The following is a 17504-nucleotide window of genomic DNA, read 5'->3' as shown; positions in this document are numbered from 1 at the left end:
TTGCCACTGGAAATTGAAAATATCTATAACACAAATTAACATGTTCTTGTTAAAACAAATCCATCAGCCAACATTAACATGTTCTTGTCTTGATATGCATGTAATACTTGCCAATGAACATAAAAAAAAATAAATCCATCAACCAACATTAACATGTTCTTGTCCTGGTATGCATGTAATATTTGCTACTGGACATCAAAGAAATAGCATGCTCTTGTCCTGGTATGCATGTAATACTTGCAACTGGACATCAAACACATACACATGTTCTAGTTCTGTTATATTAACACATACATGTATTACTTATCACTGGGTGTTAAAAAGCAATGCATTATCAATATATTTACTTGTAAGTCTTTTGATAAAGACAATCAATTTATGTGTAACCTTTACATGGCAGTCAGATTTGTGGATGTGGATTTGGGAAAAAGGAAATTTAACCATAGAAGTATACGAATGATTTTAGAAAGAATATTTCTTCATACATAAGCTAACAATGGGATGTGCCTGCCTATCGTTTAACTTTAGCTGCTGGACCACTCAAATATTTTATACAATAACGTATTAAAAAGTGAACGAAACAATTTATTTTTGTCATAAATGCAAATCAAAACTTTTGAAAATTAAACCAGATATAGGACACTGCACGATAAATTATACTTGAATGTAATTTGCAACTAGTATGTACAATATTTTAGCCAGGAGCAGGACAAGAGAAAATTACTGATTTTAAATTGCCAATTTTAAGAATTCATATGCCATTTATATGTAACATAAACCTATTGTATTAAAATGTTGCACGTGTGGCTTTAACTTTAATGTTGAAAATACATCTAAAGGGTCTATAATTTGTGTTGAATTAAAATACTTATTTTTCAATAAAAGCCACTTTCAAACCATGATTGTTGGACATAATCTACTGGTTCAAGTTTCCAAAATAAAACTGAGAAGGGAAATGGGGAATATTTCAAAGCGACAACAACCCTACCAAAGAGTAGAAAACAGTCGAAGGCCAACAATGGGTTTTCAACGCAACGTGAAAATCCCGCCTATGTTAGCCCTGGAAAAAATGTGTACTAGTTCAGAAGGCATTCAAGGAGACAGGCTATGCATGAAATTGTAAGCTGTATCAATTATCAATTTGAACAACTAATTGTAAACACGCAATCAGTTTCCAGTCAAATCATCTGCCTTTCCTATCGATTGCTATATTTCAAAAAGACCCCGACAAGAAGAAAATAAATAAAATCATTCAACGAAAAACTCAATGATAAAATTAAGATAGAATATAGCCCAGCGTCCATTGCAGAACCCATGTTATCCTGAAAGTCTATACTCTGCATATAAAACGGGCAATATTAAAGACATAGATCCTTCTTTTTGTAAAGTTATTGGGGTGTAATTACTTTAAACATATTTTATTTGAAAAAAATCATGTACAGGCATACACATATAAATACAGTGTTAACATATTACAAAAGGATTCGGAAACAAGGTTTCCCTTATATTAATCCGTCTCCCTGTAGAAAAAAGATAAAGGGAAATAACTGCCACTAAAAAGTTGATTTTTTTTTCATCAGATCTTTCCTATATATATATGTGCCGGCGGCGGAGTGTGTTTACAGGACATTGTCGAGTGTCTCACCCAATTACGATCTTTATTATGCACGAACGACGCTATTAGCCAAAACGCTTCGAATCTACCAAAAATTGTTGCACTTGTTTAAACACGAGTACATTTTCCTCTTGATTAAGGTTATTGCAGCCAAATAGGAGTGTTTCTATATTGTATGGGAAGGGAATTTTTTTTATCGTACGTTTTCGGACAAGGGAGTAATTATAACACTCGAGGAGAAAATGCTTACTGCTCTCGATTCTACCACAGGTACAGTTTTTACTTTCTACAAGATTTCTCTTAAATAAATGTTCGTTTAGATTGCTACAATCCATCCGAAGTCTGGCATGAAGTATTTGTCCTTTCCTGTCTCCATAAAAATAATAATTTGGCATTTTTCTTACATTTTGATTAAGGTAACTTTTAAGTGTAAACTTAGATGGACTTAGTCTGATATCGTCCGGAATAGCATTCCAGGATCGAATAACTGAGGGGAGAAAAGATTTCTGGTAAAATGCAGTTCTACACTTTATATGTTGCGTGTCATTCGTTCGTCGTGTGTCATAATTATGAATATTAAACAATTGCTGAGGGATAATGTCGCTTAAATAATCGGGGGTCTTATTGTGAAACATTTCATGAAATTTTATAATTTTGTGTTTTTTACGTCTTTCTGATAGTAACTCCCATCCTGTTTCGTCGTATAATTTATTTATGGACGATAACTTAGTACCACCAGTAACTATCCTAGCCGCTTCAAGTTGCATATTTTCTAGTTTGTCACTTAAATAGTCTGGAATGTTGTCCCAAATGATATCTGTATATTCAAATAAAGGTCGGATAAAACTTAAATATATAGTTTGTAAATACTTTCTTTTCAATTTGAATTTCAAGGCACGAAATAAATTTAATCTAGGTGTTATCTTTTCAATTATTTTATTGACATGAGAATGCCATGAACCATCCTCATGAAAAATTAAACCAAGGTGTTTATGGCTTTCTACTTCTGAAATCATATCATCATTCATATAAAGAGGTGGATGATGGGGTTTAACTGATTTCTTGGAAACTGTCATAGCTTCAGTCTTTTTTGCATTAAAATTTACAAGCCATTGGACTGACCAATTGTTGATAGTCTCTATATCAGAATTAAGTTTGCTCGCTGCTGCATATTCATCTTCAACTACTATGAAAAGGGAAGTATCGTCAGCATATAGTTTTATATTACAGTCTATGTCGTTTACAATGTCATTTATATATACTAAAAAAAGTAAGGGGCCTAATATTGATCCTTGAGGGACGCCAGCATTTACACCAAAAGTATCAGAGGATTGACCTGAAATAACAACTTTTTGTTTTCGATTTGATAAATAGCTCATAAACCACTTTAATAGGTTTCCTCTTATTCCAATATTTTTAAGTTTATAAATAAGACCTTCATGCCAGACTCGATCGAAAGCACGACTTATATCAAAAAAGACAACACGAATCTCTTTTCCTGCGTCTAGAGCTTTGCCAAATAAATCTGTTATGTGTAAAAGTTGGTTAATTGTAGAATCTCCAGGCATGAAACCTGACTGGACACTTGTTATTATTTTATGTTTTGTTAAAAAGTTGAAGAAGTGCTTAAAAACACAACGTTCCATACTCTTACCAATGATCGACAAAAGTGATATCGGTCTATAGTTTGACACCAGTTCTCTATCACCACTTTTGAAAACTGGTATAACGCTTGCTAATTTCCAGGTTTCTGGATACACAGCTTCACGTATAGATTTATTGAAAAGCTGAGCCAGGGGCCTACTTAACTCTCGAGCAGCATACTTCAGAAGCCTACCGCTAATTTCATCAGGGCCCGTCGCTTTAGTGACATCTAACAGAGACAAGTGATCAAACACTTCCTCTTCGGTTATTATAATATTGTTTAAAATTGGTATATCATCGGACATGGGGGTATTAGGAACAGACGCTTTAGAATCATCCACGGTAGCTTGCTTACAAAAAAAGAGATTAAATGCGTTTGATTTTTCATTATCGTCTTCTATATATTCATTTTTTACTAACAAAGGGGGGTAATTTGACGCTTTCGAAGGCTGTCCAGATAAATTTCTTAAAAGCTTCCACCAATTCTTAACATTGGTTTCTGGATTCTCTATAATATTTATTTGTTTGTTGAAAAAGTCAAGTTTAGCTGTTTTTATGAAATTTATGCATTGATTCCTAACATACCGAAATTGTCGCCAAGAATCAGCAGTATTTTTCTTTTTTGCCATTTTATGAAGTCTTTTTCGGCGCCGAATTAGTTTTTTTATATGACCAGTTAGCCATGGCGGGTCTTGAGATCTAAACTTGACAAATTTACAAGGTATATGTTTTGCAGCTATTTTTAATATAGTTTCTGTAATTTTTGTCGCGGCAACATTTACGTCATTATTATTAATAGTGTAGTGAATCTCAGAGGTGCTCCTACTCTCAGGAGAAATATATATACTTAGCCGGAAGTGAGATCTTGCAATTCGGGGCTTCCTGTTCTAACCCATGGTCTATGTCTGACGTGTGTTACACAGCTCCTACAAGAAGTCTAGATATTATAGAAGCCACGCTAATCTGACAGTTATTGTTGGTAAGTTATTAGCAAGCCCACACAAACACTTCACTGGTGTCAGATGTAAAAGTAACTGACACAAGTGGAAAATAGTCTTTTCAACGCGAAACGTGTCGTGTTGAAATTTTGATTTTCGCGGGTCAAATTTGTCAATTGAACCGTGTTATCCCTGTGAATTAAACATTCACGCATTATTTCCACACCATTACCAATAAAACTTTGAACCATTGAATTGAATATACTCACTTCACTTGAATAAAGGTGAAAACAAATAAAATATAAACGGTATGAACTGAATTTCAGTTTGTAACACGAAAGGGAGACAATTATAAAAACAAAAACCAGTTGTTACACCAAAAGGGAGACAATTATAAAAACAAACAAAAAGTTGTTACACGAAAAGAGACAATTGTAAAAACGAAACCAGTTTTTACACGAAAAGGGAGACAATTGTAAAAAACAAAACCTGTTATTACACGAAAAGGGAGACAATAATAAAAAGATTGAAATTGTCTTTTGGCAAATTTTTATTTAATCTGAGTCAGTAGTACTGGCCAATTATTAAAATTCAAAAATATATAATTATTGAGACAGTAGTGCTGTCCTAATGTTTGTTGTTTGTTTAATTTAAACTAATAAAAGATATTAGAAATAGACATAATTGAGCAATTTGCAGATACTATTACAGTGTGTATATTTTTCTTTGGGGTATATAATAAAAGTATACCACATATTATATTCAGTTTGTGTGATATACATGTTTGTAATTGAATATATATTACAAAGCAAGAAAGATAATGGTTTGATGCTATATATATATTCAGAATAGTTATATTAGTCTAATTGTGTACATTGAAATAAAAAAAAATAAAAAAAATACACACATACTTCATTTGTTGTACTTGGGTGTTATATTTATCTGTGTTGTGTTTTTTGGTGTTATTTTTGCTGTAATTGTCTTCATTCTCTCTATATATATATATTTATGATTAATCATATTGATTAAAGTAAATTTTTTATTTTTGTATTTTTGATTGAGCATACTTGAGACAAAACATAATAGCATTAGAAGATAAACTGAAATCTTAATAGAAAAAAAAAAAAAAAAAAATAAAAAAGTGAAACTAAATTACATGATCGTGTCAGCAGTGCTGGCCGTGTTAAAATTAATTGAGGTGTATTGAGTGAGTCAGCTGTGCTGGCTGTAATTAAAACATTTTTTTTTTCTTTTTTTCTGCCTATGTAAATATAGTTGTGAAATTGGTGAACAGTTGCAGTGAATATACAAATTAGTTATAATTGTATTTAATATTGTCTTAAAAATTATTTAGTATAGAAGTAATTATTGTGTATTAAATAAAAGTGAAGATGTCGACAATTAACATCAATACTGCAACAAAAGAAGAGTTAATGGGAATTAGAGACATAGGGGAGGCCAGAGCCAATTTAATTATAAAAGCAAGAAAAATTAAAGGCACCTTGACATTAGAAAATCTAAAGATGATAGAAGGTGTACCAAACACGATTTGGGACCCATTGATAAGGAATGGCACAGTTGAAGTTAGTCCAGAGGAAGAAACTCCAGAAAAGCAACCAACAGCACAAGGCGACACTTCTGCATTAATAGAACAGTATAAGACAAAGTTGTTAATTGCAGAACAAGACAAAGTTCATTCAAAGAGGGATTATACAAAACAACTTGAAGATTTAAAAGAAACTTTTGAAAAGCAACTATGGCGTAAGTCAGCAGAGATAGAGGAATGCCTTGCTGAACTCCAACAAACAAAAGATCATTTTCAAAGAGAAGTGGAGAAGGATCAACTGGAAAGGGAAAAAAGTCAAAAAGAGTTGAGTTTTGAAAATACACAAATTAAACAGGAAATGAGTGAGTTACAACATCAGTATGAGAGTACGATGGCAGAAAAAGAAGGTGGTTTTTCAGAACAAATGGAGAGCATGCAACGGGAACGTCAATCATTAATGGATAAAGTCATGGAACAGGCTCAAGAGATGGATAAAGAAAGAGAAAGGAGCAAGGAGCAATATAAGCAGATGAAGCAAAGGGATGCAGAATATGGCAGGAAATTAACTGCATTAGAAGAGCAATTGCAGCATTTTAAAACATCACGACTTATTTCTGAAAAGCTAGCTCCAGGAGATATATTTAGGGGTAAAGTGACTGAGATGTCAGCTAGTTCCTGGTATAGTGATTCTGCAAAGCTTAAATCCAGACAAACATTTAGTTCAGATAAACTTGGAGACTCAAAAGAAGAGGTTAATAACAATGAGAAAATTTCAACATCAGGGAAGGGAAAAGATGACTCGAGCTCCAAGGAAGTCAAATACAGTCAACGTTCTGGACCAACACCACCAAAGCTAGCCATTTTTGATGGGAAATCAGAATGGAAACCGTATTTCATGCAATTTAACCATATAGCCAGGAAGTATGAATGGTCTAATGAACAAAAATTAGATCGTCTAATTGAATGCCTCAGAGATAAGGCTCTGAAATTTGTGAGTACTCGCCAAGAGACAGTTCAAAAGGACTATGACGTGTTAGTTCAAAAGTTGAGTCAAAGATTTGGGAATAAAGATTTACCTCACACCATAAGGCGTCAATTGCAGGAGGTTAGGCAGTTTGTTGATGAGTCAATAGAAGAGTTTGCTGAGAGAATACAGGAACTAGCAACTGATGGTTATCTCAATACGCCAGAGAATGTAGTTGATACTATAGCTGTTGACGCGTTTCTGAAGGGGTGCACTGACAAGAAAGCAGCGTTATTTGCCATGGAGAAAGACCCAAATACCATGGATCAAGCTTTACAATATGTTAAGAGCTCCATTCACAACCAAAAGATTTTATTAGGGTATAGAAAGCCAGAGGTAAAAAGGGTTCAGTTTTATGATGACTCAGATGAAGAAAGTACAGAATGTCTAGTACGTCAAGTAAAAACGGCAAATAGTCCTAGTATGCAAGACTTACAGAAAAAGTATGAGACTATGGAAACAAGAATGGCAACTACAGAACAACATATCTGGACCATTAAATCTGACATCAAGAAGCTTATCAACTCGATCAGTCCCAAAACCACTGCTGAACGCCAGAGGTCGCCTTCACCAAGAGGACGAAGTCCAACCAGAGATATACGGGATATACAATGCTATATATGTAGGGAAATGGGCCATTACAGTACACAGTGTCCGAAGAAAAGCTGGTCGCCAATGAGACGCAACAGGTCACCATCTCCAAATAACAGTCTTAGAGAGGGGACTTTAAACGAACAAGGACTGAAGATGTAGGTCGCTCATCAGTCCAAAAATCTAAAAAAGGCCAGTTATCTCCTCTTAGAGAATTAAAACCAGAGGTATTAGGGAAAAAACAGGTTACAACTAGTGACAGCAGTGCTGTTCATTGTAACTTGACAGACTTTAATAGTGGCCTTAGAGAATTAAAACCAGAGGTATTAGGGAAAAAACAGGTTACAATTAGTGACAGCAGTGCTGTTCATTGTAACTTGACAGACTTTAATAGTGGCCTTAGAGAATTAAAACCAGAGGTATTAGGGAAAAAGCAGGTTACAATTAGTGACAGCAGTGCTGTTCATTGTAACTTGACAGACTTCAATAGTGGTCAAAATGAAGATACAAAGAATGGTATTGATAATCCTCAATTACGTGAGGTTCAACTGTATCCCAGTGATCGAAATCCAGAATCCAATACTCTTGTGTTAGGTATTTCAATTAATGAGGTAACTGTAAACGCGGTAATTGATACAGCTGCTCAGGTCACACTTATGAGTGAAGAATTTGCAAAGAAACTTAAGCCTCCGGTAATTTTTAAAGGTTCGCTAATGTTGAAAGGTGCTGGAAAAGACAATAGCATTACAGCAAGGTATACAGAATGTGTTACAGTTAAGGTAGGGAAGACTGATACCAAGTGGAAAATTATAGTAGCTAAAATCAATGATCAAGTGATACTAGGATTAGACTTTCTTAAACATCTTGATGCCGTGATAGATTTGACTGACTTGTCAATAACAATTAGAGGTGAAAAACATTTTATTAATGAAGTAAAATCAGAAAACAGTAGTTTTAAAATTTGCCGCATAACGTTGGAAGAGATTCTTATTGTTCCACCTAATTCATCTGTCAGACTACCAGTAAGATTGGCAGAGGAATTTGAAAATGAAGTGGCTATTCAACCAAGTAAGTCTTTGAATGGGCTGATTATGCCAAATATTTTGACCAAAGCTGATTCAAGAGTACCTATTATCCTAAACAATTTGACAGATAAGTCCACAAGTCTGAAGAAAAATCGCTTCATTGGTACAGCAATGGAAATTTGTGGGGTGATAGATGAGGAAAGGTGTGATTATGAGGACAGAGCATCAGTAAGGTCAGTTAACACAGTGGAGAGGGAATTTAGAGACTTAAAAAATGAATGGGATGAAATGTATTCCAATTTTCCTGTACAATTAAAACCTTTATTAGATTCGTCAAAGGATAATTTAGATTTAAGCGAAAATCTGAGATTGGCGTCACTATTGCTGGACTTTAAAGATACCTTCTCAAAACATGACCTCGACATTGGACATTATACCAAGGTTAAGCATAGGATCGACACTGGAAACTCAGCTCCTGTAAGAGAAAGAATGAGACGAACACCACTAGGGTTAGAAGAAGAAGAAGAAAAGCATCTCAAAGATTTATTAAATAGAGGAGTCATACAGCCATCATCATCAGAATGGAGTGCAGCCCCAGTACTAGTTCGCAAGAAGGATGGGAAGATCAGGTACTGTATTGATTACAGGAAACTAAACTCTATAACGCGAAAAGACGCATTTCCGATTCCAAGAATAGAGACCTGTATCGACACTTTAAGAGGTAGTAAATTTATGTCCTGTTTAGACATGGCGTCAGGATATTATCAGGCTGAGATACACGAGGATGATAGACACAAGACAGCATTCATAACTAAATATGGACTTTTCGAACACATAAGACTCAGTTTTGGATTATGTAACAGTCCTGCATTCTTTCAGCGGATGATAGAGTTAATTTTGACAGGTTTGACATGGAACATATGTCTAGCATACATTGATGATGTTATTGTTCTGGGTAAAGATTTTGAAGATCATCTTGTAAATTTAAGAACTGTACTAGAAAGATTCAGGGAAAATAATTTGAAATTAAAGCCACAAAAATGCAAATTTTTCCAAAAAGAAGTTATTTTCTTGGGTAAACTGGTTAATGAGAAAGGAATATCTGTTAATCCCTCTAGTAGAGAAGTTATATTGAATTGGCCAGTTCCTCTGACGAAGAAAGCTGTTGAATCTTTCCTTGGGTTTACCAACTATCATAGGGAGCATATTCAAAGATTTGCCACCCTTGCTGAGCCTTTGTATGCTCTGACAAAGAAGAAAGTAATTTTTCAATGGGAAAAGCAACACCAGATAGCTTTTGAATCATTACAACAGGCACTTGTCAACTCAGTTACATTAGCATATCCAGATCCAAAGGAAAAGTTCATTCTAGATACTGATGCCTCCCACACCACCATTGGAGCAGAATTATTACAAGTAATTGGTGGAAAAGAGTATGTAATATGTTATGCAAGTAGGGTATTGGCACCAACCCAAAGGAAATATTGTACCACTAGGAAAGAACTGTTAGCGATTGTAGTATTTACCAGACAATTCAGGAATTATTTATTAGGCCAACAATTCATCATAAGGACAGATCATAACAGTTTGACATGGCTACTAAGGTTTAAAATGATCGAAGGACAACTAGCCAGATGGTTAGAGGAATTGTCTCAATATGACATGGTAATACAACATAGAGCAGGGAAACTACACACAAATGCAGATGGACTATCAAGGAGACCAGATGATTTAGATTCTTGTAATTGTTATTATGCTGGTGCAGATATAAAATTGCTACCTTGCGGTGGTTGCTCATATTGTACTCGAGCACAAAAAGTCTGGAGTTCCTTTGAAGATGATGTCGATTATGTAGTTCCATTGTCTGTAAGGAGTGTTTCAGAGCAAGAAGAAGATTTGGACGAAACCAATTTAGATAGTTTAGTGAATTGTAATTGGATAAGCGAGTCTGAAATCACCAATATGGGAGCTGAACAAAGGAAAGATCAGGAACTTAACAGATTGATAGTATGGTTAGAGGATAAAAAAGAGCCAGAGGAGCATGAATTGTATTTATGTAGCCCTTCTATTAAACATTTATGGAATTGTAAACATCAATTAGTACTTAAGGATGATATATTATGCTATAAATGGTTAGATCCAGTTCATTCAAGACTGTTATTAGTTGTTCCAAGATCTTTAAGACACAAAATCTTAGAGAGTTGTCATGATGCTAAACTATCAGGGCATTTTGGACAGGCAAAAACCATTGAAAGATTAAAACAGAATTACATTTGGTATGGTTTAAGGGAAGACGCGAGAAATTATGTGAAGTCTTGCCATACTTGTAATGTCAACAAAAAAGCCAACGTCAAACCAAAGGGGCCTCTAGGTCAATTTCACGCAGGGATTCCTATGGAAAAATTGCACATGGACATTCTAGGACCACTACACGAGAGTTCTTCTGCTAACAAATATGTATTAGTGTTAGTAGATCAATTCACAAAATGGATGGAAATGTTTCCATTACCTAATCAAAACACAATTACTGTGGCTAAAACATTACTAGATGGTTTCATTTCAAGATTGGGATGTCCAGTCCAAATTCACACCGATCAAGGGAAAAATTTTGACGGTCATTTGTTTCATGATATTTGCAGACTGTTACAAATCGTCAAAACTAGGACCACTCCATACAGACCATGTTCTAACGGACAAGTTGAGCGATTTAATCGAACCATTTTACAAGCCATCAGAAGTTATTTGAAGGGAAAACAGAAAGATTGGGACCTTCATTTACAAACCATTGCTGGTGCTATACGATCAACTGTGAGTAGACAGACAGGGTTTACACCTAACATGATGATGTTAGGTCGGGAAGTACTACATCCAATCAATTTACTAACAGGAACTTGTTCTGTCAATTTTGAAGCCAAGGAAACCGTTCATCATGTAATTGACCTGAAAAATACTCTCCAGGAAGCTCATAAGTTTGCGCGCGAAAAATTACAGGCAGCTCAGCTTCGTCAGAAAAGAACTTACGATATAAAATTATATCATAAAACTTACGAAGTAGGTGATATTGTTTTCAAGTTGGATTCAACATCAAAAGTAGGTCAGAGCAAGAAACTCAGGGCTCCCTGGCAAGGACCCTATGTAGTAATCAGAGTTTTGTCCCCTGTGTTGTATGAAATTACAGGTAGAAAGAAGGAGATGGTAATACATCATGATAGGATTAAACAATGTGACGACGGAATTGTTCCATTGTGGATAAAGAGACTTCGAAACCGTCTGTTTGGTCAGGGTGTTCCAAAGGGGAATATAGATTCAAGAATAGAAGAAAACGAGTTGCCTGAGGGTTGGTCAGATTATTTATTTTCACCTCCATATTCAAACTGTGACAGCAGTGCTGTCCAATTGAAAAGCAATAGTGACAGCAGTGCTGTTCTCTTGTCTCTTGATGAGGATACTTTAAAAGTGCCTGGATTAGATTTAGACAGTGAGAAGGATAGTAATCATGGTAGTTTTGCTGATCCATTGGATTTGGCTAACATGAGTAGTGACAATAGTGACAGCAGTGCTGTTCTCTTGTCTTCTGATAAGAATACTTTAAAAGTATCTGATAAAACTGGAACAGCAGGTAGAGAAAAAAGAAAGAGGTGTCTGCCAAGCTATTTGTCAGATTATGTGGTGGATGTAGTTAACGAAGAGATTTGAGTGACAATGTTAATCACAAATGTTTTTAAAAATTTTTGTATAGTATGTTAAAGTATGTAATATTTTTTATTTTGTTTTTTCTATTATTTTATTATTATTTCATGAATACACACAAAGGTAATAGTATTTGCTCATTTTCAAAACCTATATATAAAAAATTAAAATTAAATACAATAACTAATGAGTAGGCTCATTCAGTATTTTCCAGACTGCATGGTATAATGAGTGAGGAAGAATTGGATTATGAGGATGACCAGGATCATTTAACTGAACCTAAAAGGCAGGTAGCTATTAGAGGTGAGGCTACAAATGTCCGCTTGAGACACAGGGAGTGTGATATTTGCTTTCACACATTTACCAACCCAAGAAGACACACCATTCAAACTCATCTACCATGGTATATGGCGCCAGAGACTGCCTGTTGGATTTGTGGTACTCAGGAACAGACAGCCAATTTCCTGAACAAGCACATAACTCGCTGTCATCCCACAAATGCTATTGATGCTACCTTTAAGAACAGAGAAGTGATGTACGCTGAGCTAATGAACGGTCTTTTACGAGAGTTAGCACGTTCATTAGGTACTTCCTACCCAGTAGGTCTTGAAGAGAAACTGAATGCCATAATGAGAATTAGGACACAATTGCCGCCTACAGAATTCCATATTTCTGAAGTTAAACTCGTGGATTCTTTCTTGAAATTGAATTGTATGGAACCTGCTGCTGATTACAAAATTCCTGCCACTCCACTTATGGAAATCCATCATATTCTTCACTGGAAAATACTCAAAAATCTCATTGGTTATTTGAATTCAGACGAACAACTTTGGTTTTTAAAATTCGAGGAAAGGAAAAACAAAGACGGACTTCACATTGGACAGTTGAGCACCAAGTTATCCGGACCACTACCCATCATAGACGCTCACTTCCATCTAGACCAACTATGTAGGCAGATGGGTAGTGGAGCTTTCCAGGATCTGGATGACCTTGGCTCCCAAAGCATGTACAAAACGCAATTAAAATATGCCATTGCTAACTTTGTTTTTCCGTCAGCTTGGCCAAACTCCTCACAGCGTACCGAATTCAGGAAAGATCACCGGTTAAGATTCACCTTTGGCATTCATCCTAAAATTATAAGTTCATCATCAATTTCATCTTTGGAACATAATTGGACTGATCTTCAAAATTTATTAAAATCATCAAAAACAGTGGCAGTGGGAGAGATTGGTTTAGATGATTCTACCAACCCTTCAAGGAGAGATTTCGACCGACAAATTACATATTTTAGAAAACAACTTTATTTGGCAGCAGCATTGAATTTAACTATCGTCATACACTCAAGAGGAAAACCATCACTACATGAACATGTTTTGGCCATTCTAAGTGAAATATGCAAACCAGACCAATTAATTCATTGGCATTGTTTCACTTGTTCCACTCAACTGTACTCAGCAGCCGTCAGTCAGTTCTCGAACATTGTTTTTGGCATAACTCCATTTATTTTGAAGGATCGATACTCAAATATTGTAGAAATTGTGAAAACTTTTGGCATTACACGTTTAGTTTTGGAATGAGATGCTCCATATATTCCACTTCATTCTCACACCATTGGAAATCCTTACTCCGTTCATGCAGTAGCACTTAAAATATCTGAACTTTTACAACAACCCATTGAAGATGTTTTCAAAATTACTACCGAAAATTCAAAGAAAATCTATAAATTACAGTGATATATAAATACTTGTGACTTCTTATATATATATGTACATATTTTTTTTATGTGGACTTATAGCAATATTACTTCTTTAAAAGGATTTAAAGAATGTGTAAATGATGGATATTTATGTGTATATATGTAATAAAATTCCTTGGTGGAAGGAATGAGATAGGAGGATGAAGAATCAGGAGTAATTTGTGTTATGCGGAATTCTAGTGTGCGACAGCTGTGCTGTCCATCTAGATTTTGTGTAAGGATAGGAGGATGAAGAATCAGGAGTAATTTATGCTATGCGGAATTCTAGTGTGCGACAGCTGTGCTGTTCACCTAGGATTTTGTGTAAGGATAGGATGATCAAGAATAGGAGTAATTCATATTATGCAGAATTCTAGTGTGCGACAGCTGTGCTGTTCACCTAAAGTTTTGTGTAAGGAAGGAGATCGGAATGGTGAAGGAACGTTCACAGCCACACCTGTCGTTCCTACAAGTCATTAACATTTAATAACATTGAATTATAATTTTAATATGTGGAAATTCGTAATAACGTGTTATGTATATCAAGACATGGATAAAAATGAAAATTCTGTGGATAGGAACATTACTGCAATTGCCTTCAAAATTCCGAGAATGGTCAATAAAAAGAATATGACAGGGAGGAGTGTAGTGAATCTCAGAGGTGCTCCTACTCTCAGGAGAAATATATATACTTAGCCGGAAGTGAGATCTTGCAATTCGGGGCTTCCTGTTCTAACCCATGGTCTATGTCTGACGTGTGTTACACAGCTCCTACAAGAAGTCTAGATATTATAGAAGCCACGCTAATCTGACAGTTATTGTTGGTAAGTTATTAGCAAGCCCACACAAACACTTCAATAGTATCATCCCAATTAACTTCACTCAGATCAAATTTATATTTAGTTAGGTCTGCGTGGTCATAGTCCCAAATCTTCCTATTAAAAACTTTATTTGGTGTTTTTTGAATGTTTATTATGCCACTCACAGGACAGTGATATCTTACATTAGCTTCCAAAATATTATCACCGACTTCAGTATATAAAAGTATGTCAGGATCATTTACTAAAATTAAATCCAGTAAAGATGAACTGGTCTCGCAGAAAAATGTCGGCTGATCAATTGCTTGGTTCAGGCCGTTTTGCAAAATAATATTTGTAAGTTTTGTGTTTCGATAATTCAACAAATTTTCGTTGAAATCGCCCGTTACTACTATTTTATCAATACCCGAATTGAAAGCATTTTCTATGGACAAATTCATATTATCCCAGTATTGCGCATTAGAATCAGGGGGTCTGTAAAATACTCCAAACAGACATTTACATTTTTGTGTGTTAATTTCTATCCAGAGACACTCTAGATTTTGTATTTCAAGATCATGACGTCGTTTACTTGGTATATTATCTTTTACATAAACTAAGACCCCACCACCGATTTTGTCTCCATCCCGATCCTTTCGATATGGATTTTTAAAATTATCTAATTTTAATTGGCTATTAGCTATACCGGACTTAAGCCATGTTTCGGTAAGTAATATTATGTCCCTGTCCCCCAGCTCAGCTTCGACTATAGTTTTTTTAGGGAGCAGGCTTTGTATATTTAGGCATGAAAAAGTCAAAAGATCTTTATAACGATAAAAATCTAACATATCAGTTGAACTATCGTTATGGTTATGCATGTAGTTATTCGGTGAGTCGGACGTTGGCCCCGGATTTAGTTCGATATCACCTGCCGTATAAATAATAAGAAAAATATATAAAAATAACTGACAAATCGATAAACAAATGTCATTTGTATTTTCATATCTACCCATCAAAGGAGTTGCTTTTTTGGTGTCTAAAACCCATCTTGTACTTTTTAAATACGAATTCAAACTTGATAGCAAACAGGTAGAACAACTTTGATTTTTAAAATTTGTTTTTAATTCGAAGTATAAATATATTGTGAGAGCCTTTGTGCCAATTTGGGCAAACAGATTAACTAATATAACGGTATGTAAATCGATCGAGTGAGACAGTCGAGTAGACCTGACATAGTGTAGCCCAACACGTGCCCTATATGTATTTAGGTCACTTCCCATTGTTTACATTTAGTGTAGACGAATATATTACAGAACAAAACACATGTTGGGAGCACTACAATAATGATAATATTAGTGGTAAGAAAATGATAAGTATAACACTGATACACACATCCGACGCCGGGACAACAAAAAGGAAGCAAATAAACAGTAAGTAACAAATATGTAATTATATAAACAAGTTTTAGCATTTTCTTTGGCTTGGGAGTTTTACCCATGACAGGAAAATAAATAAATTGTACACAGATCACAATGCACGATAGAGAAATATTAATGCACATTTTAATTTCAATTTGAAGTATCCAAAGAAAGAGTAACCCTTAATTTGTTCATTTATATCTGAATTCATAAAGTGATTATCATTTAGAAAATACCGTCTCAATTAGTCACACACCTTCAATAAAAGAAAAGGGGGGGGGGGGGTGTTACAAAAGGACAAAAACAAATGATCACCTATACATGCACGCTCAACTCGTTCTCAAAGAATCACTGCATGACTTAATATAAAGTGGGGAAATCATTGGTTTGGTTTGATTTGATTTGTTTTTGTATGTATTCCCGCTCGCCAGTTTACATATTACAGCCAAAATAAAATAAGCTCACCCACACATCCACACACATTGTATAAACACATTCATTCCCAATTCAATATATAAAGGTAAATATAGAATGATTAATACAACAGTATGATGTAGCAAATAACATAAAAAAAACCAAAACAACAAAAACACAAGGTAACAAAGTAAATTAGACAGAGTCAAACTGAACATGGTTAATTTTATTAGCGTCCACCGTTTCCAACATCTCCGGTAATGACAGACATAGCATTATCATCATGTGTTAATAATCGTTCTCTAGGAATAGTAGCAGCTGGTGCTTCATCTGGTTGTTCGGACCATTCGGTTGGGGGTTCAATTTCAAGCTCATCTAACATTGCAATGAAATCATCATTATTTCGTACTATGTGTTTGTCATCTTTGTTGTCTACAATATATATTTTGCCGTCGACCACCCATGATGATTTGAGCTTCTTGTTTCGTACCAGAAATCTGCCATAGTATGCAAGTTTACTTCTCAGCATTGTTAATTCTTGGTTAATGGAGATATTAGCAAGTTGAGGGTTTTTTCTGTTAAATTTGCTCAATCGAAGTAGAGATTCCTTAACTCTATGACTAGATAAGCGAATGATGATTGGGCGCGGACGATCAGAATGTTGCTTCCCAGTGCGGTGACTTATTACTATGTCACTCTGTGACATTTGGACATGCATTTGGCTTGCGATTTGGAGTATTTTGTTGTCAGTGTTTTCACCATAAGAGAAAGGAACCCCTGTAAAACGGAGCATATATTTCCTACTATGCTGCTCTAGGTCATCGCATTTGTTTTTAAGATATTTTATTTCTGCCTTTAAATTGTTGCTGACTTCAGAACTTTCATGAACAGTAATAATATCCTGAAAACTTTCCACTTTTTTGTCAAGATCATCATATTTGATTTTTAACTCTTTTAACTCTCGTAGAACAGGTTTTTGTTTTTCATCAATAAGGTTATGTAAGTCACCAATAAGAAATTCTTTCACAGTTTGTGCTATTCTTACAATATCTTCCTGACTTATGCTT

General features: G+C 35.0%; 1 protein-coding gene across 1 annotated transcript; it reads right to left on the bottom strand.

Annotated features, from left to right (window-relative positions):
* Positions 1-1439: 1439 nt before the first annotated feature.
* On the bottom strand, positions 1440-3109 carry LOC139503632 (uncharacterized). Its single transcript, XM_071293449.1, has one exon. It carries the CDS (start codon positions 2992-2994, stop codon positions 1681-1683), a length of 1314 nt encoding a protein of 437 aa, XP_071149550.1. The 5' UTR covers positions 2995-3109; the 3' UTR covers positions 1440-1680.
* Between the last annotated feature and the right edge of the window lie 14395 nt (positions 3110-17504).

This window comes from Mytilus edulis, chromosome 14 (assembly GCF_963676685.1).
Source record: "Mytilus edulis chromosome 14, xbMytEdul2.2, whole genome shotgun sequence".
NCBI lineage: Eukaryota > Metazoa > Mollusca > Bivalvia > Mytilida > Mytilidae > Mytilus > Mytilus edulis.
This window is presented reverse-complemented; position numbering and strand designations above follow the sequence as displayed.